This window comes from Pipistrellus hanaki (assembly GCF_964339955.1).
Source record: "Pipistrellus hanaki genome assembly, chromosome: 13".
In the NCBI taxonomy this organism is placed as follows: domain Eukaryota; kingdom Metazoa; phylum Chordata; class Mammalia; order Chiroptera; family Vespertilionidae; genus Pipistrellus; species Pipistrellus hanaki.
This window is the reverse complement of record NC_140515.1, coordinates 49,352,927-49,374,606: the sequence shown is the minus strand read 5'-3', so window position 1 is coordinate 49,374,606 and position 21,680 is coordinate 49,352,927. Positions and strand designations below refer to the sequence as shown.

The following is a 21,680-nucleotide window of genomic DNA, read 5'->3' as shown; positions in this document are numbered from 1 at the left end:
TGTTTAGAGTGGAGTTTCCCAGCCTAGAGGGCTGAGGGATGTGGCGTGAAGGTGCCAGCCCCACCCGCATTCCTGGTGTTGGGGGGGGGGGGCGGTGGAGGAGAAATGTTATCTGGTACCTGGAAAGGTCAGAAAGAAGGAAGCGTCCGGAGGATGTCCTTATGGGAGCGACTCTCAAGCTATGCTTTTAGCGAAGTCTCGTCATTCCGTGCGTCTCGCTCCTTAGGGCGAGGTTGGCAAGCCTGATTCTTCTTTTTCATAAAACCCTCCCTCCCTCCCCTCCAGGACGCCGCGGGCTGGGAAGTCAGCGGGCAGAGGACCGAGTGAGGCATCCCTTTCCTAACGGTCCTAACGGTCCTCGGGAGGAGCTGGGCCTCTGGGACCGCCTCACCCTCCCGTCGAGGGTCCCCCCTGCCGGGCGATTCTGCTCTGCCCGCCCGCCCGCCCGCCCGCCAGCGCCCTCCGCCCGGCGGCGGCGCCCTGGGAGCGAGCTGTCCGGCGCAGCCCCTTTTGGCATCGAGGCCTCCAGGTGCCCAGCACGGAGGCGGAGCCCGGCTACAGCCGCCTCCCCGGCGCCACGGACAGGACCCCCGGGAGCTCGTGGCCCCAACCCTGAGGCTCCGGCGGCGGCGTCCCCAGCCTCCCGGGCTGTCCGCTCCTCCCTCCCTCTCCGCGCGCCGGGCGCGAAGCCGGAGACCCGCGAGCAGAGCGCAGCGCAGAGCCGAGTGGCGCTCGCCGGGCGGGGGCCCAGGCAGCCCGGTCCAGGCAGCCCCGAGCGCAGGCAGCTCCGACCCCAGGCAGCCCGGTCCAGGCAGCCCAGAGCCCAGGCAGCTCCGATCGCAAGCAACCTCGACCCCAGGCAGCCCAGAGCCCAGGCAGCTCCGATCGCAGGCAACCTCGACCCCAGGCAGCCAGGAGCCCAGGCAGCCCCGATCGCAGCGCCCGCACCCCCTTGGCCACCCGGACCATGGCCGCCCCGGGCCCCGGCCCCCTCGCCCAGCTCTGGACCGCGGCGCTGCTCCTGCTGGGTCTGCAGCCTCTCTCCGTGAGGGCGGACGGTGAGTGTCCGGGAGGCGGCGGGGTCCGGGGTGGCGCGTGGGGTTTGGGAAAGCAAAGCTCGCTGGGGGTGCCCACCCGGCCCGAGCCCGGAAAACCGTAAGCCTGGGAGAGAGCGAGGTGAGCGGCGGTCCTGCGACCCTGCGTCCTCTCCCGTCCAAACGCCTCCCTTTAGCCCCCCAATCCTTCCATCACACCCCGGGCAAAGCCCGAGCATTGGTCCTGCAGTCGCACCGCCGTGAGCTTTCCCACGATCTGCAGGGAAGGGCTTTCACATGGAATCACGTCTGGAGTGCCCTAGACCCTCCTCTCCAGGCGGGCGGAATTAGCTGGGTCCGGGAAGACCTGGAAGATGAGTGGGCATTGACGAGGCAGAGGAGAGAGCAGAGTGGCCTGGGGTGGAGGGAACAGCACGTGCAAAGTCCCTGTGCTGCGAGCGGCAGGGAAAATGGGATAAAGGATGGAGTGGCCGGACCCAGACTGAGTGGTGAGGATGTCCTTGAACGTGAGGCTCCCTATAAGTAAGGACCAGATTATTGCCGGGTCCTGAAAATTGGCCCACCTTATCTTGTTTGTTTTCTGAACTGAATTCAGCTTTCAGGAGTTCCCTTAAGTCGGCAGGACCACACAGCCTTATATATCAGTTCAGTTTCAAAAGCGAATTCAACCGTATTTTTAATTTTGGAACAAAACCCCATTGATTTGGTGCAGGAGGGTCCGAAAGAAAAGGGTTTCTAGAAACCCAAGCTTGAGACAAACCAGACTGATGCAGGAGAAGAGTCCTTGGCTTATTGAGGATGTGTTGTACGTGTTTAAATGTCATCGGTGTGTTTAGCAAACAGCGGTGGGTGAAACTAGATGACAAAAGGAAGCATGGGGTTTAGGGAAGAGAAAAGCAAGAAAAACCTCCGGGTATTTTTGTAGAGTTTTTGGTGCTCTTGGTCCAAGTGCCAACTTGAAGAACTCTTTGCTCACAATTGAGAATGAATGTCTTTTTTTTCTCCATGTCCTCAGAGAAAGGGTTAGGAAACATTTTTAACTTCAAAGGCTCCTGGTGATCACTGTCAATGTTTAATTGAGATATAATTCGTGTAACACTTATCGTTTTAAAAGATACATTTCAGTGGTTTTCAGTATATTCGTTAGGTTGTGCAGCCGTCACCACTATTTAATTACTAAAAATTAATTTCATTGAAAAAAGTCCCATATCTATTAGCAGTCAATCCTTTGTTAATTCTTGTATTTTTTTTTCCTTTTGCCTGACATTGAGTCGTGAAAATTAAGCTGATTTTAAAGAATCCAAGTGGAATAAATGGGAGCTAATGTTAACTTTTGAACAGTGTATGCTATTGTACCAACTTTAATTCCTTTTAAAGAAATATTTCTGCAATCTACAAGGCGTTAAGAGCTTCACCCCATTATAACTGCTTGAGTGCAATGCTAGATGGATATGGATCAATGCTTTGTGTCTGTCTGTCTGGACGTGGGTCACAGGAAATGGAAGGCAGAGGTATCATTGGACAAGGAGACAATAAGAACAGCACCCAAGCACGCTTCCTTGTCACCACTTGCCGTTTTTCCTTCTCCCCTCTTTCCTTCTCCCCTCTTCCCTAGTGGAAGGTTACAGGTACACTGGCTTTCAATTAACTCCATTTGCTGAGCTCCAACTTTTATAGTAGAGCCATTGACGAATTATAACCCATATTATGAAAGGATTCTTTTCTTTACTAAATACATGCCTAACTACCACCACTTCCCATATTTAATTTGTGTTCAGCAGTAATGAAAGGAGGACGAAGAAGTGTTCTTCTAAACTGTGATGCATCACAGACATTCAAAGAGAGAACTGGGCTCATCAAAAAGCTCTATGGACTTATTGAGAAATAAGTCAATGAGATAATTTCAAATGAAAGGCATTTAATTTGTATATGCATCTGATATGTAAAAGAGACCTGCCACTGTACTTTTAAAATACTTTTGAAACTGAAAAATCTTCCTATGATCTGAATGCAAATGACTATATTTGGGAAATGGTTACAGAAAAAGATTCATAATTCAACAGGTAGTTTATGGAGTATCTACTATATGCTAAGTACTGTCCTTGCTGTTGAGGATAGAATGGTGAGGAGAAGCAGGTTCTATCAGGGAACATCAAATCCAATGGAAGAGAGAGGCATGAAGCAAAAAATTATATGAATGAAATGTGACACTGTGATTTTTTTTTTAATGTATTTTATTGATTTTTTACAGAGAGGAAGGGAGAGAGATAGAGAGCCAGAAACGTCGATGAGAGAGAAACATCGACCAGCCGCCTCCTGCACACCCCCACCGGGGATGTGCCCGCAACCAAGGCACATGCCCTTGACCGGAATCGAACCCGGGACCTTTCAGTCCACAGACCGATGCTCTACCACTGAGCCAAACCGGTTTCAGCGACATTGTGATTTTTTAAAGGTTTTTAAGTATAATATTATTACTAAAACTGTATTAACATAGTATGATATCACAAAAGTTGTAGGAAATATTAAAAATCTGCAAATAACAGGATTACTTCTATTATATTCTAGAATATTTTTCCCCCTTTGGGTCTATTTTTGTTCATCAGTTTATGCTGTTCATTATATTCCACAAATGAGTGAGAGCATATGATATTTATCTTTCTCCGACTTGCTTATTTTGCTTAGCATGATGCTTTTAAAGTCTATTTTGTTGGATATGAGTATTGCTACTCCAGCTTTTTTTTTTCTTCTTTTCTATTTGCATAGAAAAACTTTTTCCATTCCTTCACTTTCATCCTGTGTGTGTCTTTTGTTTTGAGGTGGGTCTCTTGTAGACAGCATATAGTTGGGTCCTGTTTTTTTTATCCATTCAGCTACCTTACACCTTTTGATTGGAGCATTTAATCCATTTACATTTAGGGTTTTTATTGAGAGGTACTTATTTATAGCCATTTTCATTCTGTATGACTAGATTTCTCTGTTTCTTCTCAGCAATCCCTTACTTACAAGAATCCCTTTAGCATTTCTTGTAATGCTGGCTTGGTGGTGATGAACTCCTTTAGCCTTCTCCCCCCTCCACCCCTCCCCTGGGAAGCTCTGTATTTGACCGTTTATTTTGAATGAGAGCCTTGTTGGATATAGTCATCTTGGTCTCAGATCCTTGCTTTCCATTACCTTGAGTACTTCATGCCATTCCCTTCTGGCCTGTAGAGTTTCTGATGAGAAATCAGGTGTCAGCCTTATGGAGACTCCTTTGTAGGTAACAGTTTTCTTTTCTCTTGCTGTCTTTAAGATTCTCTGTTTTAATTTTTGGCATTTTAATTATGATGTGTCTGGGTGTGAGTCTGTTTGGGTTCTTCTTGTTTGGAGTTCTCTGTGCCTCCTGAACTTGTGTAACTTTTTCCTTTATCAGGTTAGGGAAGTTTTCTGCCATTATTTCTTCAAACACCTTCTCTATTCCTTTCTCCCTTTCTCCCTCTTCTGGCACACCTACCATTCTAATATTGTTTTTGGTTTTTTTAAAAAATATATTTTATTGATTTTTTTATAGAGAGGAAGGGAGAGAGATAGAGAGCTAGAAACGTCGATGAGAGAGAAACATTGACCAGCTGCCTCTTGCACACCCCCTACCGGGAATGTGCCCGCAACCAACGTATATGCCCTTGACCGGAATCGAACCTGGGACCTTTCAGTCCGCAGACCGACACTCTACCACTGAGCCAAACTGCTTTTGGCAAATATTGTTATGTTTCACATTTTCCCACAGCTTCCTTAAGCTGTCCTCCTGTTTTTTAATTTTTTAATTTTTATTTTTTGGTTCTCTAAGTGATATTTTCAACTCTCTCTTCTAATTCACTGATTCAATCCTTGACTTCCACTAATCTGCTCTGTATTCCTTCCAATGTGTATGTCATTACTTATCTCAAACTGTTCTTTTTTCATAGTTACTATATACTTTTTTTTTCAGACTCTTAAGCATTTTTAACATCATTACTCTGAACTGTTTCAGATAAATATCCACTGAGCCAAACCGGTTTTGGCTATTATCATTATTATATTATTTTTGACAGTATTACAGATATCCCCCCATTTCCCCCTTGGACCTCCTCCACCCTTTTTATTTTATTTTTATTTTTTTAAATATATTTTATTGATTTTTCACAGAGAGGAAGAGGTAGGGATAGAGAGTTAGAAACATCGATGAGAGCCGAAACCGGTCTGGCTCAGTGGATAGAGCATCGGCCTGCAGACTGAAAGGTCCCGGATTCGATTCCGGTCAAGGGCATGTACATTGGTTGTGGGCACATCCCCAGTGGGGGGTGTGCAGGAGGCAGCTGGTCAATGTTTCTCTCTCTTGCACTCTATCCCTTTCCCTTCCTCTCTGTGAAAAATCAATAAAATATTTTTTTTAAAAAGAAGAAGAAGAAAAAAACATCGATGAGAGAGAAACATGGACCAGCTGCCTCTTGCACACCCCCTACTGGGGATGTGCCCGCAACCAAGGTACATGCCCTTGACCGGAATAGAACCTGGGACCTTTCAGTCCGCAGGCCAACGCTCTATCCACTGAGCCAAACCCATTTCGGCTCCTCCGTCCTTTTTAAAAGAGGGAAAAATGGGTTAAAACGCTAGCGTGGCTGTCAACACCTCCTCCCAGGTATGCGTGCCATGGGGTAGGTGCTGCAGCTGGGTCTTCCGTCAAGCAGAGAACTACTTGCAGCGGGTGCCCGCTAGAGAGTACGTGTGCGGAGATGGCATCTTACGGGCCCCCGAGTCAGCCTGTGTCCGTGCTTGTCCCCACGCAGGGAAGCTCTTCGTGCTGGAGTCCCAGAACGGCTCTCGGGGGCTGGACCTGGAGGCGGCGCGGCTGTCCTGCGGGAGCAGGGGCGCTCACCTGGCGTCTGCGGAGGAGCTGCGGAGGGTGGTGCGCGAGTGCGCCTCTGCGGTGTGCGCCGCGGGCTGGCTGGCCGACGGCACCCTGGGGTAAGTCCATCCAACTGTCCATCCAGCTCACGCGGCTGCCCCACCGGGGCTCCTATGGGGGCCAAATAATTGCTTTAATGAGGTGTCAGGACAGGCAACATGCAGTGGGCAGTGGCTTCCAGTGCATTCTTGTTTTGAATTCTCACCTAAAAAAAAAAAAAAAATCCCCCCCCCCCCCCAAATCTGTCCGTTTATTCCCCCTGACTTGGTTATTTTGAATTTCCTTATTAAATTACAAAAATAATACATGCTTGTAAAATTTTCAAATGATACAGGTATGTATAAAGTACAAAGTGAGCTTGTCCCTTCTTTCCACCTCGGAGGTTAACTGTCTGGCGTATATTCTGTATGTTTTTCTCTGTGGATACGCATCTGCATACACAGGGATGGGAAGAAGGTAGGGAGGGGTGAAAATACGGCCACAGGTTCTTGCACGTTGCTTCCACAGAGAAGTGGGGTCTGTGTCCTCTCCCTGTGAATCAGGCCCAGCGTAGTCTGATATACCTTATCAGCGGAATACCATAAAGCTGGAGTGACACTATGTGACGTCTGAGATCAAGTCAGAGAAAGCCACATCCGGGTTTCTGAGGACTCTCACTTTTTTTTTTTTTTTTTTTTAAATATTTTATTGATTTTTAACAGAGAGAAAGGGAGAGGGATAGAGAGCTAGAAACGTCGATGAGAGAGAAACATCAACCAGCTGCTTCTTGCACACCCCCTACCGGGGATGTGCCCGCAACCAAGGTACATGCCTTTGACCGGAATCGAACCTGGGACCTTTCAGTCCGCAGGCCGACGCTCTACCACTGAGCCAAACCGGCTTCGGCAGGACTCTCACTTTTGAGATGCCATGTTCTAGTAAGAAGTCTGACTATCCTGAGATGCGGCGAGGAAGCCCGGACCGGATGCCCCAAAGCGGTTCTTTCGCCAACAGCCCCAACCAATGTCCTGGCCAACAGCCACCACTAACGGCCGGAAGTGGGAGGGAAGATGCCAGGGGATTCCAGCCCTCAACTGTTGAGTTGTCACCAGCCTGCGAGTCTCCCCAGCTCAGGTTCTCAGACGTTCTGGAGCGGAGACAAGCCGTTTCATTGTGCCCTGTCTGAGCTCCTGACCCGTGGAGTCCTTGTGGAGAGGCCGTTCCTGTGGCCGGCGAGGAGAAAATGTCCCATTAATGCCGTCAACGGCTTCTTTCGCCTGAGAGGAGGCAGGAGCCGTTCCACTGAGAAAGGAATGGGCTCCCAGAACTACTCTGGTAGACGATGACCCCGAAGATGTCTGGCTGGCGGGTGGCCACAGAAAACACACACAGCCACGCTGACTCACGCCTCCGCAGGCTACATGGGAAGCAGCAATCGAGCAGAAAGGACACATGAGGTCTCCTCCAAAACTTGTCCGTGGATCTCTCTGCCTTATATGTTCACATCCAGAGTCCTGAATAGACAAAACATGTCCTGTGCATGAACTTTTTCCATTATGTAGTCAAGGGTGAGTAACTCTTCATAGTTCTGTCACCATCATGGCATCAGATAACCGGGGTACTCAGCGATTCTGAGGAGCCCGCTCAGAGCCAGGCTTAGGTCTCCCAGGCAATACAGGTCAAGACTGAGTCACTGGAAAGGTCCATTCTCCCTGGATTTGCTGTAAAGTACAATTGGTTTTTGGTAAGGCGGGGTGTGTGTGTGTGTGTGTGTGTGTGTGTGTGTGTGGCTGTAAAGTGTTAAGACATTGCTACGACGACAATTCTTTACAAAGCACTCATACTTAACTTGATATATTTACTGCATGACGTATTAAAAATAGGTTTTCCATTTTAATGCTCTTAGAACCAAGAAGTACCTAACCATTAGTATGTACATTTCACTGTGGGTTTTATCAGTTACAGCCACCCCCCCTCCCTACCAAAAACCAATTGTTCCATGCACAGTGCATCCTACGAGTCAGCGTGGCATAGTAGACATATAGTAGGTAGGATCTGTGTCTCCATGAATTTATTTTGAGTGTATACATAAATCCAGAGAAAGACAGAGGTCTAGAGCAGTGGTCGGCAAACTCATTAGTCAACAGAGCCAAATATCAACAGTGCTACGATTGAAATTTCTTTTGAGAGCCGCATTTTTTAAACTTAAACTTCTTTAACGCCACTTCTTCAAAATAGACTCGCCCAGGCCGAAAACCGACTTCTGTGCATGGGCCACGAAGTTTCAATCATACTGTACGTGCGTGCCCGCACGTGGTATTTTGTGGAAGAGCCACACTCAAGAGGTCAAAGTGCCGCATGTGGCTTGTGCGCCGCAGTTTGCCCACCACTGGCCTAGAGAATACAAAATTTGGGACCACTTGTCTCCTAGGAGATATTACAGATTCTAATAAAGGGAGGTTGAAAAGCTGGTTAGCAATTTCAATAGCCTGGTAGGACTAGGAGGACAGAGATCTGAATTCAGGTTTTGTGCAGGGGGGGGCCTGGGGAGTCCTTTGCTTTGGGCTGGAACATGGCAAGGCTGTAAGAGTAAACTGCAAGAAGCACACGGGTCCTCAGAGGAGAGGCAGCACAGCTTTACCTCCTCATAACTTAACCCAGGAATTGGGGTTAAGATGATACTGGAGTCCCAGTGCTCCGGGTAGCTAGCAGAACTGATTTTAAAAATCATTTCTAGAGGGAGAAAACGTTACCCTAGGCAGTTGATTTCCACAAATAATTTTAGTAAGCATAGGGTTTGTCACACAATATAAAATAACCGGTCTCATGAGAAGCTAAGCCAACAAGAACAAAAATAGCCAGTAGAAAAATCTAGGTATTAGCCGTGGTAGATGCATTCTTCAAAATAACTCTTTAAAGTGTTCAGAGATACAGAGCCAAGAAGGGTAATTTTGGCAGAAGACTGAAAACTACAAAAACAACCAAATGGAAACCCTAGAAATGAAAAATACAATCACAGAAATTAAGAATGTAATAGATGGTTCTAACAGCTGATTAAAAAGAGCCAAAGAAAAGATTAGTGAACTGGAAGATATTTTAGAGGAAAATGTTCAGAATTAAAAAAACAAACAAACAAACAAACAAAAAAACAGGAAAAAAAGGATGAAATTTTTAGGAGAAAGGGTAAAAGGCAAAGAAGATGTATGTGATTTGAATTCCAAAAGAAGTGAAGGAAAAGTAATATGAGACTTACCCACATTTGAAGAAAAACATCCAAGCCCAAGTAGGACAAACAAAAAGAAATTCACAACCTGGCACATCTGATTAGAGTCAAATATGAACAAAAAATATTAAAACTAATAAGAAAAGGTACTTGAAAGGAGCAACAATAAAAGCCCAAAGATAATTGAACGATACCTTCAAAGTGTTAAAAGAAAATTACTGCCAGCCTAGAAAAATATACCCACTAAGGCTATTTTCTAAGAACAAAGATATAAAGATATTTTCATATAAAAGGTGAGAAAATTCATCAAATCGGACCTACACTAAAAGAAACACTAAAGGCAGGAGGAAAATAATTGCAGGAGGGAGGCTGCAGATGCAAAAAAATGATGAACGGAAAGAGTAAATGGGAGGAGGAGGTTGTTAAACTGAGAGTCCATAATTCCATAAAGCAGTAATAATAATACTAAACACTAAGAAAAAAATGGTATATCAGCCAGGAAGTATTTTAAATATGTTAATACATGGTATTTTAAGTTGTGCCATTGAGGAAGAAAGTAAAAGAAATGTTAAATTTTAGTGAGCAGAGGAAACATGTTAAAACTTCTGGGGTAGCTACGAAAAGAATAGTAAAAGGATATATAACTTCCAAACCAATACAGAGGAAAGAGAATGCCAAAAAATAAAGCAATCAAAATGGAGAAAAGAAGGAGAAAGGAAGAAAGAATGGGCATAACCAATAGAAAGATGGCGGATTTAAATTCAAAGAGATCTGTGATTAAGTTAAGTAGATGAGATGTTCGGATTAGAAAACAAAGATTATAATTTGAATTTTTTAAAAAAAAATTCTACTGTTTGCTGTTTATAAAATATACAATATTCCTAAATAAACCATGGGACTAAAATAAATTATAATAGAAATTTGCATATAAGTAAAGGTGTATAATATTAAAAATATAACATACCCATGGGATGCTACAAAAGCTATACCTAGAGGGAAATGTAAAGCATTTAAATGCTCCTGTTAGAAGAGAAAAAAGGCTTAAGGTTCATGACTAATGATTCATCTAAAGAAATATGAACAACAAAACAAATCCCCTCAAAATGAGAAGAGCAGCCGAAACTGATTTGGCTCGGTGGATAGAGCGTCAGCCTGCAGACTGAAGGGTCCCAGGCTCGATTCCGGTCAAGGGCATGTACCTTGGTTGCGGGCACATCCCCAATAGAGGCTGTGCAGGAGGCAGCTGATCGATGTTTCTCTCTCATCAATGTTTCTAACTCTCTCTTCATCTCTGTAAAAAAAAAAAAAATCAATAAAATATATTTTAAAGAGAGAGAGAAGAGCATAAATTGTATGAAATTAAAAAAACACCCACATACACTAGAAGAGATATACAATGTATTTATAGCCTCTGAAACCTGAATTATACATATGCCCTCAACTTAAGCATCTATGTCTTCCTGACTCTAGAGTTTAGACCTTGGTTTGGGGAGAATGTCTCTGAAGCTTTCAGCCAAAGCTCCTGAATCAGAAAAATATATGCTGCTTCCAAGCTGTCAGTTCTCCTACCCTTTCTTCTAAAAGTTTCATCGTGGTTTTTTTTGTCTTCTTTGTCTATTTCAGGACCACCGTGTGCAGCAAGGGGAGTGGTGAGCAGCACACCATGAAAGCTGTGGATGTGAGAATTGAGGGCAGCCCAGCTCCCGGGGGCACATACAACGCCCTTTGTATTAAGGATGAAGGTCAGTGCCAGAGCCTTTGTCGCGGTTCCGTTGGGGGGGGGGGGGTGCCGGAGGGGTTTGCCACCTTAGGTTGTGCTCTCTAGAAACTGACCTTGAGTGAGGATTCATCCAACACAACATATCAGGGAGACTTCCAAAGAGAAATCAATAATACAGCGGAGAAGGGAACAGGAAAAGGAAGCAGACCACGCAATAGTGAAATACTAAGCAGAGTCCAGGTGGCGTTGAGGTGCGGGTTCGGGGGTAACTCATGGGAGGTGGCTCATGGGAGAGAGCAGGGGTATTTATAGCAATGCACCTGTCAATCACTGGCTAAGGGCTGCTTCAGAGAGATGTGAATTCCTGGGCTCCTCTGTGGTTTTGTTGTTGTTGTTTGTTTGTTTGTTTTTTAAACATATTTTATTGATTTTTACAGAGAGGAAGGGAGAGGGATAGTTAGAAACATCGATGAGAGAGAAACATCGACCAGCTGCCTCCTGCACACCCCCTACTGGTTATGTGCCCACAACCAAGGTACATGCCCTTGAGCAGAATCGAACCTGGGACCTTTGAATCTGCAGGCCAACGCTTTATCCACTGAACCAAACCAGTTAGGGCTCCTCTGGTTTTTGATGTGCACAGGCAAAGGGTTCCACACACCAACCCCCTGTGCATGGGCAGGGTAAAGGTATCTAGGGAATGTGGGCAACCCCTGATCATGTCTGTTACAGTCACTGATACAGCCTACCTTTCTGTCTCTCTTCATGGTAGACAGCACACTGAAAAGGAAAAAAGCACTCCTTTTCCCCCAAATGAAATGTATAGGATTTAGGAGACTGATCATAGGAAGAAAACTCAACTTCCTGCTGGGAAATGAGCTGAGTGATGGGGAGAAAAACCATAAAGGAGTCCGCAGGGCAGCGTTCCGTGTGCCCTGAAATAAGTCCACGTTCATTACCAGAAACACAAGCTGTCTGGAGGGAATGCTCATGCCAATGGAGAGAAAGCCGTCTGCTTATCCCTCAGTCACAGGCCTCGGCACAGGGACTGCTTCGCCGCACACTGGCCTCATCTGGGAAGTTTTCAGAAATACTGATGCCCGGATGTCAGCCCTCGATAATCTGATATAAATGTTCTGCATATTGGGTGTGTGGTGTGTTTTTTTAAGCTCCCTGGTGACTTTAACATGTAGAGCAGTTTGAGAGTTTACTTCTCTAATGCAGAGTTTCCCAAATCACTCTGATGATGGGAATCACCAGGTGAACTTCTTAGAGATACAAACCCTCAGGCTGCACCCTAGAGGCACCAAATTCTAACCTCCTTCATTTATTTATTTATTTTAAATATATATTTTATTGACTTTTTACAGAGAGGAAGGGAGAGGGATAGAAAGTCAGAAACACCGATGAGAGGAACATCGATTAGCTGCCTCCTGCACACCCCCCACTGGGGATGTGCCCACAACCAAGGTACATGCCCTTGACCAGAATTGAACCCGGGACCCTTGAGTCTGCAGGCTGATGGCTCTATCCAATGAGCCACACCGATTTCGGCTAACCTCCTTTAAAAAGTCAAGGAGCCACAGGGGGGCTGAAGGCCCTGGCTGGGGCTTATTAGATGCTCGTTAGCGACAGGATTCTCTGCCGCTACTGAGTTTTCCTACAGGAAGGTCTGCATTGGCGGATTGCTGTTTTCCTAAAATCACATAGGTAAATTAAACAAATCCCAAACAGGCAAAGGCTCAGATCCCTGAGAAAGACAAGACAAGGCCAGAGGCAAAACAGCATGACCTTCATTCTTTAGCACTGTTAAGTGAATATGCAGGGCTTCTGAGTCTTCTCTCTTTCCCCTGATAAACAAGAGGTATCAGTTAGCTTTTGCTGTGCAACATATCATCCCAAAGGTAGTGGCTTAAAACAACACCTGTTTATTCAGGTTTTTTTTTTTTGTTTTTTTTTTTTTCGCCAACAAGTTGTATTCTGCTGGTTTCACCTGGGCTCATTCATGAGTTTAAGGTCATTGCTAGTCAGGTGGCCTTGCTTCTGGGAGAGAGCTGGCTGTTGGCTGGGGCATTAGGGGTGACTGACCCATGTGTTTCTCTTTGTCCAATAGTATAGCCTGGGCTTTCCACTTCATAGGTCTTTAATAGGTTGTGTGTATGCAAGTGTGTGCCCCTTTTACCCAGAATGGTAGTGCATGAAGCCAGAGGCGGAAAATATCCATTCACATCCTATAAGGCATCAGGTCAAAGCCATGATGGTGACTCCAAATTTGAGTAATCGCCAAATATAATGTGCCTCCTGCTATATTGCACTCAGAGGAACACAACTTCAACTCGGCAGTATTCCTGTCCCAAATGCATAATTATGAGGAAATGTTAGCCAAACTCAGATTAAGAAACAGCCTATAAAATGAATGGCCTGTACTCTTTAAAAACATGTATAAGGATAAGAAAAAGACAGACTAAGCAACTCTTCTAGGTTAAAACAGACTAAAAAGACTTGACAACAAAATTGAATTTGTGGTCCTAGATTGTATCCTGGACCATGAGAAAATAGCTATAATAGATGAAGTCTGAGTATGGATTATGAATTAGATAATAGTATTGCATTAATGTTTACATTTTCCCCGATTTTGGTAACTGCACTGCAGTTATGTAGGAGAATAACCTTGTCCTTGGAAACCCATTCCAAGATTTTTAGGGACAAAGGGACATCATATGTACAACTCAAATGGTCCCGGAAAGAATTAGAGGTATTGATACCCATACATACATATTCCATACATTTGTCTCTCTCTATAGATACCGATACATATCTATACATATCTCTACCTATCTAGAGACGAATGATAAAGCAAATGGGGCCAAATGAAAACATGCTGGTGAATCTGGATAAAGGGTTTTTATGGGAGTTCCTTGCTTAGTCTTACACTTTTTCTTTGAACTTATATAAAAAATAAGAAACGTCAAAAAGATAAAATGATCTACATACTCCTAAAAACAACATAACTGTAACAATGACAACGGTGTGTGTGTGTGTGTAACCCCTGAGTCATGAAGAACCAACCTGTGAGGGAAATTCATGATGCCGATCAGTGTTGGTGAAGACTGATGCTGTTGAGTGAAACCTACACGAAATATGGATCATTGGAGTCCAAGTGCTCAGGAGCCCTGCATCCCAGAGCAGTTGCCTGAGCCTGGCCTCCGACCCCCTCCGGGTCTACGGGAGAGGCTGTGTGGAGGAGACTGGAGTCTTAGTCCGTCTGGCCTGGTCTGTGAGGAGGCTTCGGGCGGGCGGTGAAGGGGACCCAGGAATGCTGAGGTGGCATTAAGGTCGGAGGGCTGCTCTCTTGGGCACTCAGGGAGAGAGAGCTCCTGTTCCTCCGCCTTCCATCCTTTAGGAAGAGCATGTAAGCTGCTCCCACATGGCCCTCCGCCCTGCTTCGTGGAGCCTTTGTTGAGAGCGCAGTCAATGGGGAAATCTGTGCGGAAGGCAGGCGTGGTGCTGGAGCAGAAGCTGAGACAGGTGGTTCCGTGTGGTCCCTCAGGAGCGAGTGTCTATGAGGTCTGGTCCAGCACACCACCGGCACAGTATCGTCCCCAAAGGTTGCCTTTTGCCCGTTGCTGCTCCATGGGTCGGTGAGGTCGGTGCATGCCAGCTCCAAGAACGGCAGACGGCTTCCTTATAAAGAGCCCAGAAGGAAAACAGAGCCCTGGAACATTTAGACAGCTTCCTCCTCTGTTACTTTTTTGAAATGAAGTTCTTCATGAATGTAGACTTTTCTCATTTTCCTTCCAGTACTTTGTCTCACCGAGAGTGAATTTCCAGTCCTGCGGTGATCTCACTTAAACTAATAAGTGGAGTTATTTTTAACCAACGGGATGTGGATGAAATAAGCTGCCTCCACTCGGGTTCTCTGGCTCTGCTTCTCTTGGCACTTTGTCTGGGGCCGACGTGTGGGGTCTGGACTGCACCCATGGGGTTCCGCTCTGAGGGTGCTTCTGTCCACCTCCTCCCAAGCCAGGTTGGCTGGCTGCTCTTCCCTACCCCCCTTCCCCACCTCACCCACCCCACCTTCTTAGCACCATGTTCTAACGCCCTTGTGTATTTACCTATTGCCTGTACTTCCCTTAAAAACAGAAGTGGAATCGTTCGCTTCTTTATGTCATCAAGAAGAGAACCGGATGCTCATCTTGAGAGCGATGGGGACATTTTGAGAGTAACCAATTCTCAGATCTCCCTGGAGGAGGCCCCAGGCCTCAGGATTGGCTTTGGGGGAAATTATTTGGCTGCAATCAGGTGACGGAAATCAACCGTAGTGCTTTGAACACCTGATAGAACGTATTCAGTTCAGGGTCTCCCAAAGGAGTGTGGAAGGTTCTGAGCTCATTACCATTGACCTGACCTTGGCAATTTATTTATTGAGGGTCAAGTCCAGTGCTCAGACTTGTGGGTTATTCCGTGGAAGAATGGATAGATGGATGGATGGATGGATAGATGGATATATAGATAGATGATAGATAAGATAGATAGACAGCTGGATATAGAGGTCTCATTCCCACCCTCAAGGAGTTGACAGGATAAGTAATAGTTGAATATGTTTCCTGACACAAAGGAGGAGGGTAATTAGCAGATTTCCTGAGTCAATGGCATTTGAGGTGGAATTTGAAGATTTTGTTTCTGGAAATAATTATTAGGGAAGGGAGGAAAGGACATGGCAGATAGGGAGAACAATGGTTTGGGGAGACTAGCTCTGGGACAGCCATAAGGACTCGTGTTTCAGGAGAATGACTCCGATTCAAATATCCCCAGTGGCTTGAGTAGCTGCTGGGCATGTCTGAGGTGGATTCAGAGGGAGCCTAAGTCATCTCCATCTCAGTGAGCAGTGAAGCCCCCTCCTCTGCCACCTACACTTCAGACCAAACAGTACCAGGTCTTCCTTTCCAGAAGCCTAGGCTGGATCCGTCCTGACACTCAAACAGTCAATACCCAGGAACACGGGGTGTCTGAGCAGCCAGAGAAATTGTGCCAACGGGTCCGTGTTCTGATGGATGTCACGAGCCATTTGATTTTGCCCTTCTTCCCTCAGTTCCTGTTCAGCCAACGTGTGCTTGGCTGCATGTGGTTTGAGGGAACTGGGCATTCAGTTGTCATCATTGCTTGGAGAATGACTCAAAAGACCAGAGTCTTCAGCTTACTTGGGAAATGGAACTCATATTTACGTAGGCCCCTGTTAAGTTCCAGGCATGTTACTGGGCACCGGGCAAGGCATAAGCTCACTTACTTCTGCTCACAACCTAATGAGATGTGTTTCATTAGCTCCACTTTATATTTTATTTAGAATATATTTTATTGATTTTTTTACAGAGAGGAAGAGAAAGGGATAGAGAGTCAGAAACATTGATGAGAGAGAAACATCGATCAGCTGCCTCTTGCACACCCCCTGCTGGGGATGTGCCTGCAACCAAGATACATGCGCCTTCCCCCCCCCCCCCCGCCCCCCCACCGGAATCAAACCCGGGACCCTTCAATCCGCAGGCCGACACTCAATCCACAATCCACTAAGGCAAACCAGTCTTGGCAGCTCCACTTTATATTTTAATGTATTTCCCAATTATAAACAGGAGCATGCGGCCATTGTTAGAGGAAGTACAAAGGAAGTGGAAATCACTCATAATCAGTAAAGATGTAGAACATTTCCTTCACCCCCGGTAGTTCCCGGGAACCCTTCCCCACAGGTGCTCTCCTCTCCCCGTGCCAGCAGAGCCAGAGGCAATTTCTGTTCTGCCTGCCGTCACCATATAGTAACGTCACCATACATTCACTTCGCCTGTTTTTTTTTGAGGGTGTGCTAGTTATCTAGAGCTGTAGTTCTCCAAGGGTAGTCCCTGGAACAATACTATCACCTGGGAACTCATTATAAATGCAAATTCTCAGGCCCTAACTTGACCTATTGACTCAAACTCAGAAACACAGCAGAGTGCCCAGCCACGGGTTGGCTCAGTGGTTGAGCATAGATGTATGAACCATGAGGTCCCAGTTCCAGTTCAATTCCCAGTCAGGGCACATGCCCCAGTTGTGGGCTCAATCACCAGTAGGGGGTGTGCAGGAGACAGCCCATCAATGACTCTCATCATTGACTTTTCTCTCTCCCTTTCCCTTCCTCTCTGAAATCAATAAAACATATATTTAAAACAAAACAAAACAAAAAAAAAAACACACAGCACAATGCGTGTTACACGTCCTTCACGTTTGAGCAGCGATAGAGAGTTTGAGAACAAATAACACTGGGTGGAGTGGGGAAGACAATGCCCGTGCGTGCTGGGAGGAGTAAGGTGGAGCTGGGAGGAGTAAGGTGGAGCTGGGCGGGTGGTCACAAACGTCAGCCTCTTCAGCCATAGGCAGTGAAGGAGGAGCTTGGTGTTGTGATTTCTCCATCCTCGGTTTGTGGAATAATAATGGAGGTTGTGGGCTCTTCTCGAGAACTTCAAAAATCATAGTGGAAGTGGCGTAAACGTTCTCAAAAATGAAAGCATCCACTTTCATATGCGTTCTAAACTCCATGGGAACTGGCTTTCAGAAGATCTGAATGGCAAGCAAGTGTCCCCATTTAAATAGAAAACGAGACAGACTACGAATCAAGGAAGGAACAAGGAGTCAGAGGAAAAGGAGATGGTAGTGAGTTTTCAGATGACTCCTCCCACCACCTCGTACTGACTGCTAAGGCACACACCCCTGCCTGACACCCGCTTCTGCAAGCCAACTTCGGTCTCTTGCAAGGATGACTTACCATGAGGAGGAGGAGGCCAGGCCCGGCGGCCTCCGCAGAGCCCTGCACTGAGCCGGATGCCGCCAAGCGCTCACACCGCTGCTGCCTCTGCAGCCGGGCCATGACCCCGCCGTCACCCCGGATGGCTCCCTGCATGCGGCGAGGCAATCCCGGGGGCCATGCTGCACCAGGAGAAGGAGGTGCCGGCACATGGAGGCCTGCAGAAGCCGCGGGCGCCCGGCGGGAGGAGCACCAAGAGCTGCAGCAGCGCAGGACCAGGCGCGGGGCTTCCTGGGGAAGGAGGCGGCCATGCTGAGCGGGGCCCTCCAGGCCAGGCCTTCACGCCCAAGACTTCCTCTGGGACCGGCCCAGGTGCTGCCCAGCCCGTGCCCAGCTTCTGGATCCCGTCGCTGACCTCCGAGGCCAAGCCCCTGAGCGGGAGAAGCCGGGTCGCACCGAGGGAAGCCTCTGGGCACGGCCCACCCGGCGCCTGCGTGCTTCACACTCTGGGAGGCTCCGGGCCACGTGGGCTCATCTCCCGAGGGATCTGCACGTGGCGCCTGACAGCCCCGCCCTGCGCGCTGCGGCCCCGGGGGCGTGGTCACAGTGGGGCGTGGTCACGTCGGGGGCGTGGTCACCTTGGGGCCCCAGGGGGGTTGATGCGGGAGGACATGGTGGACCCTGGAGGACGAGCTCCGAGACCACGACCTAACGAAGCTGCGGGCAGAGAAGGCACGGCCTGTGATGCAGGCCTCAGAGCGTGGAAGACCAAATAAAGGACTGGGAAGCACAAAAAATAAAAACTGAAAATACTGAAAGACACAAACAGTATTATATACTGTTATTATATATTTGTATTATGTATTTGCTCAGCCGGCGTAGCTCAGTGGTCAAGCGTCCACCTATGAACCCGGAGGTCATGGTTCCATTCCGGACCAGGGCACATGCCTGACTTGTGGGCTCGATACCCAGTAGGAGGCAGCCAATCGATGATTCTCTCTCAGCATTGATGTTTCTCTCTCTCCCTCTCCCTACCTCTCTGAAATCAATATATATATACATATATATATTGATTTCATTATTAAAGTGAGAGATAAGATCTCTTATAAAATCTCATTCCTTGAAAGGGAAAATAATAGATAGAGATTGCTCTTCCCGTTGAAACCCAGCTCTTGAGACTCCCCAAACTCCAAACACTACCTGTGGAATACCTGACTGTAGCAGTGAGAAGGGCCCAAATGCAAGTTTTCCTAAAGAGGAGACTAGGCCCGGGTATACAGTCAGCTGTTTTCCATAGCTCTCTCATGAGGTTAAAGGTGGGAGGGCTCCTGAAAGGAACTAATTTAAGTTGCACCTGGCCTTGGGTGGTGGTTTTGGCACTGGGATGGTTGGGCTCGCTAAGGCATGGAATTGGTATTTTGGAGCGTCTGAAATCACAACACCTAAGAAGCAAAGTGTTTCCTGTCTCCGGCATTTGTGGGAAGTCCAGAATCATAGGGTGTGTGTGGCCAGACTCAGGAGCATTGCTGTGGTTTTACTGAGCCAGAATCTAGCCCAGGCCATTCTGGAAATGACATCTCAGAGAAAAGGTCCCAAGAGTCTGCAAAGGTGTCGATTTGGCCAGTTCTCATTGACTCTGTTACCCTGCGCCTGGCTTTTCTTCCAAAGAGTCGGTGTTGTGTTCCACAAATAGATGATAGAAGTATGTACTACCAGGGGTCGGCAAACTCATTAGTCAACAGAGCCAAATATCAACAGTACAACGATTGAAATTTCTTTTGAGAGCCAACATTTTTAAACTTAAACTTCTTCTAACACCACTTCTTCAAAATAGACTTGCTCAGGCCATGGTATTTTGTGGAAGAGCCACACTCAAGGGGCCAAAGAGCCACATGTGGCTCGTGAGCCGCAATTTGCCAACCACAGTAAGTGGTGTTTGATGAAATGTTTGATGAAGAGCCTTCCGTTTCCTAAGCTGGATCTGGTACGAGGAGAAAAGACTGGGGACTGGGAGGTCCTATGTGAGTCGAGGATGTTGGAGAGACAGAGCCTTTTGCCCCGGAGACACCAGCTGGCCTTTGGCTCAAACTTATTTGACTGAGGCTCTTGACCTTGGTCCGTTCTCCTCAGAATGCCCTGCGTCTCTGCTCAGTGGGGTGCCCCTGGCTTTGTGACAAGGTCCAGGTGGCTGCCCGTTCCTCCTTGCCACGTGGAGGGGATAAATAGCTGATCTCCTGGGCGACAGTCAAGAAGGCAGTTTAAACACAACCTTCTGTGCTGACTTCCTAAAGCACAGCCACACCCTTCTTCATTCAAAATCTCTCCAGTTAAATGACACACAGAGCCATGGCTCTCTGAGAAAACGCCACCCGAACCACAAGCTGGGAGGCCAATCAGGTGGCTTGAAGCACTTGAGTCCCGTTTTCTATTTTCATCTTTTCTTAGCACATCTTCCTGCAAGCAATATGCTGCTTAGGTAACTCGACTGCATGAGGACTAAAGGCTTTCCTTCCCAACAGATGAAAGCTAGAAGAGGAAATTTGAACTTAATATTATTTCCTTTTTCGAAAAAGGTCTCAGTGCGTCACTTTGATGCAGCAATTCCAGTTCTAGAAGTTTTTCCTTATGAAATAGGATACGTACAAAAAATGCCCATCTGAGCTGCCCGTGGTAGCATTGTTTATAACAGCGAAAACTTGGAACCAACATAAATGTCAGTGTAATGATTACATAACAGTGTGCGATAATGTAGCCTTTCAAAAGATTGAGGTAGTTTGTAGTTCTCATGTGGAAAGGCCGCTAAAATATTAGAGGGAAAATGACTTCGAGTTTCTGGCCTAGCCTGGAAGGAAAGACATTGAATCAATAATTAATAACCTTTCAAATCAGAATGAGTTCACTGGTGAATTCTACCGAATATATAAGGAAGAAATTATACCATTTCTCTGCAATCTCTTCCAGAAATTGGAAGCAGAGGGAACACTTCCTAACTCAGAGTGAGAGAAAGACATTATAAGAAAACTACAGACCAATACAAGTTAGCATAGATACAAAAATCTTCAACAAAATATTAACAATTTGAATCCAACCATATAAAAAAAGATGTACAGACCACAACCGAGTGGGACTTATCCCAGGTGTGTAAGGCTGGTTCAACATTTTAAAAAATCTATTGATGTAGTTGAGAACAGTTTGGCTTAGTGGATAGAGTGACAGTCTGAGGACTGAAAGGTCCCGGTTTGATTCAGGTCAAGGGCATGTACCTTGATTGCAGGCACATCCCCAGTAGGGGGTGTGCAAGAGGCAGCTAATCGATGATTCTCTCTCATTGATGTTTCTAACTCTCTATCCCTCTCTCTTCCTCTCTGAAAAAAAAAATCAATAAAATATATATATTTTTTAAAAAATCAATTGATGTAATCCATCACATAAACATGCTAAGGACGAAGAAGCACATGAGCAGATGGATCGATGCAGAAAAAGCATTTGACAAAACCCAGCATCTGTTATGATAAAACTCACAGGCAACTAGGAAGTTATCATCTTCTTCAACTTGATAAAGAATATTTACCAAAACACACAAACAAACAAACAAGAACTACAGCTGACATCATGCTTAATGAGGGTTGAGGAGAAGGTGGGATTTGAAGCTTACCCAGTAAGATATTTTTTATGTTTTAAATGGGATGGATTCTATCTGTAACTACTAGAGAATGCCCACTGGCCACTTGGAAGCTGGAAGTCTGACCTGGTTAGCTCAGGCCCCAACTCTGTAACCATTAACCTCTTTCCTCAATTAACATCAACAAACATGTGATTTCACACAATGGGACTGTGTTTACATCCGTCCTCTGGATATCTGAGCCCAAGGGTCTCGCCTGAGCCGGGTGTGGCAGCTCCCGCTGATGTGGAAGGAGGAAGGCTTGGGCCTCCCTCCTCCCCTTCTGGATTCCCTCACTGGCTGCAGCCTGGGGTGAGTCCCTTAGTGGCTGCCTCACAACCAGCCA

General features: G+C 46.5%; 1 protein-coding gene across 1 annotated transcript in view; it reads left to right on the top strand.

Moving 5' to 3' along the window:
• The first annotated feature begins 691 nt into the window (after positions 1-691).
• Positions 692-21,680, top strand: part of SUSD5 (sushi domain containing 5) — a 39,052-nt gene continuing 18,063 nt past the window's right edge. Inside the window, exons 1-3 of the mRNA XM_084902210.1 lie at positions 692-1,058; positions 5,861-6,038; positions 10,805-10,923. Coding sequence (XP_084758336.1) covers positions 968-1,058; positions 5,861-6,038; positions 10,805-10,923 — 388 coding nt within the window. The 5' untranslated portion in view covers positions 692-967. The remainder of the gene's footprint in view (positions 1,059-5,860; positions 6,039-10,804; positions 10,924-21,680) is intronic.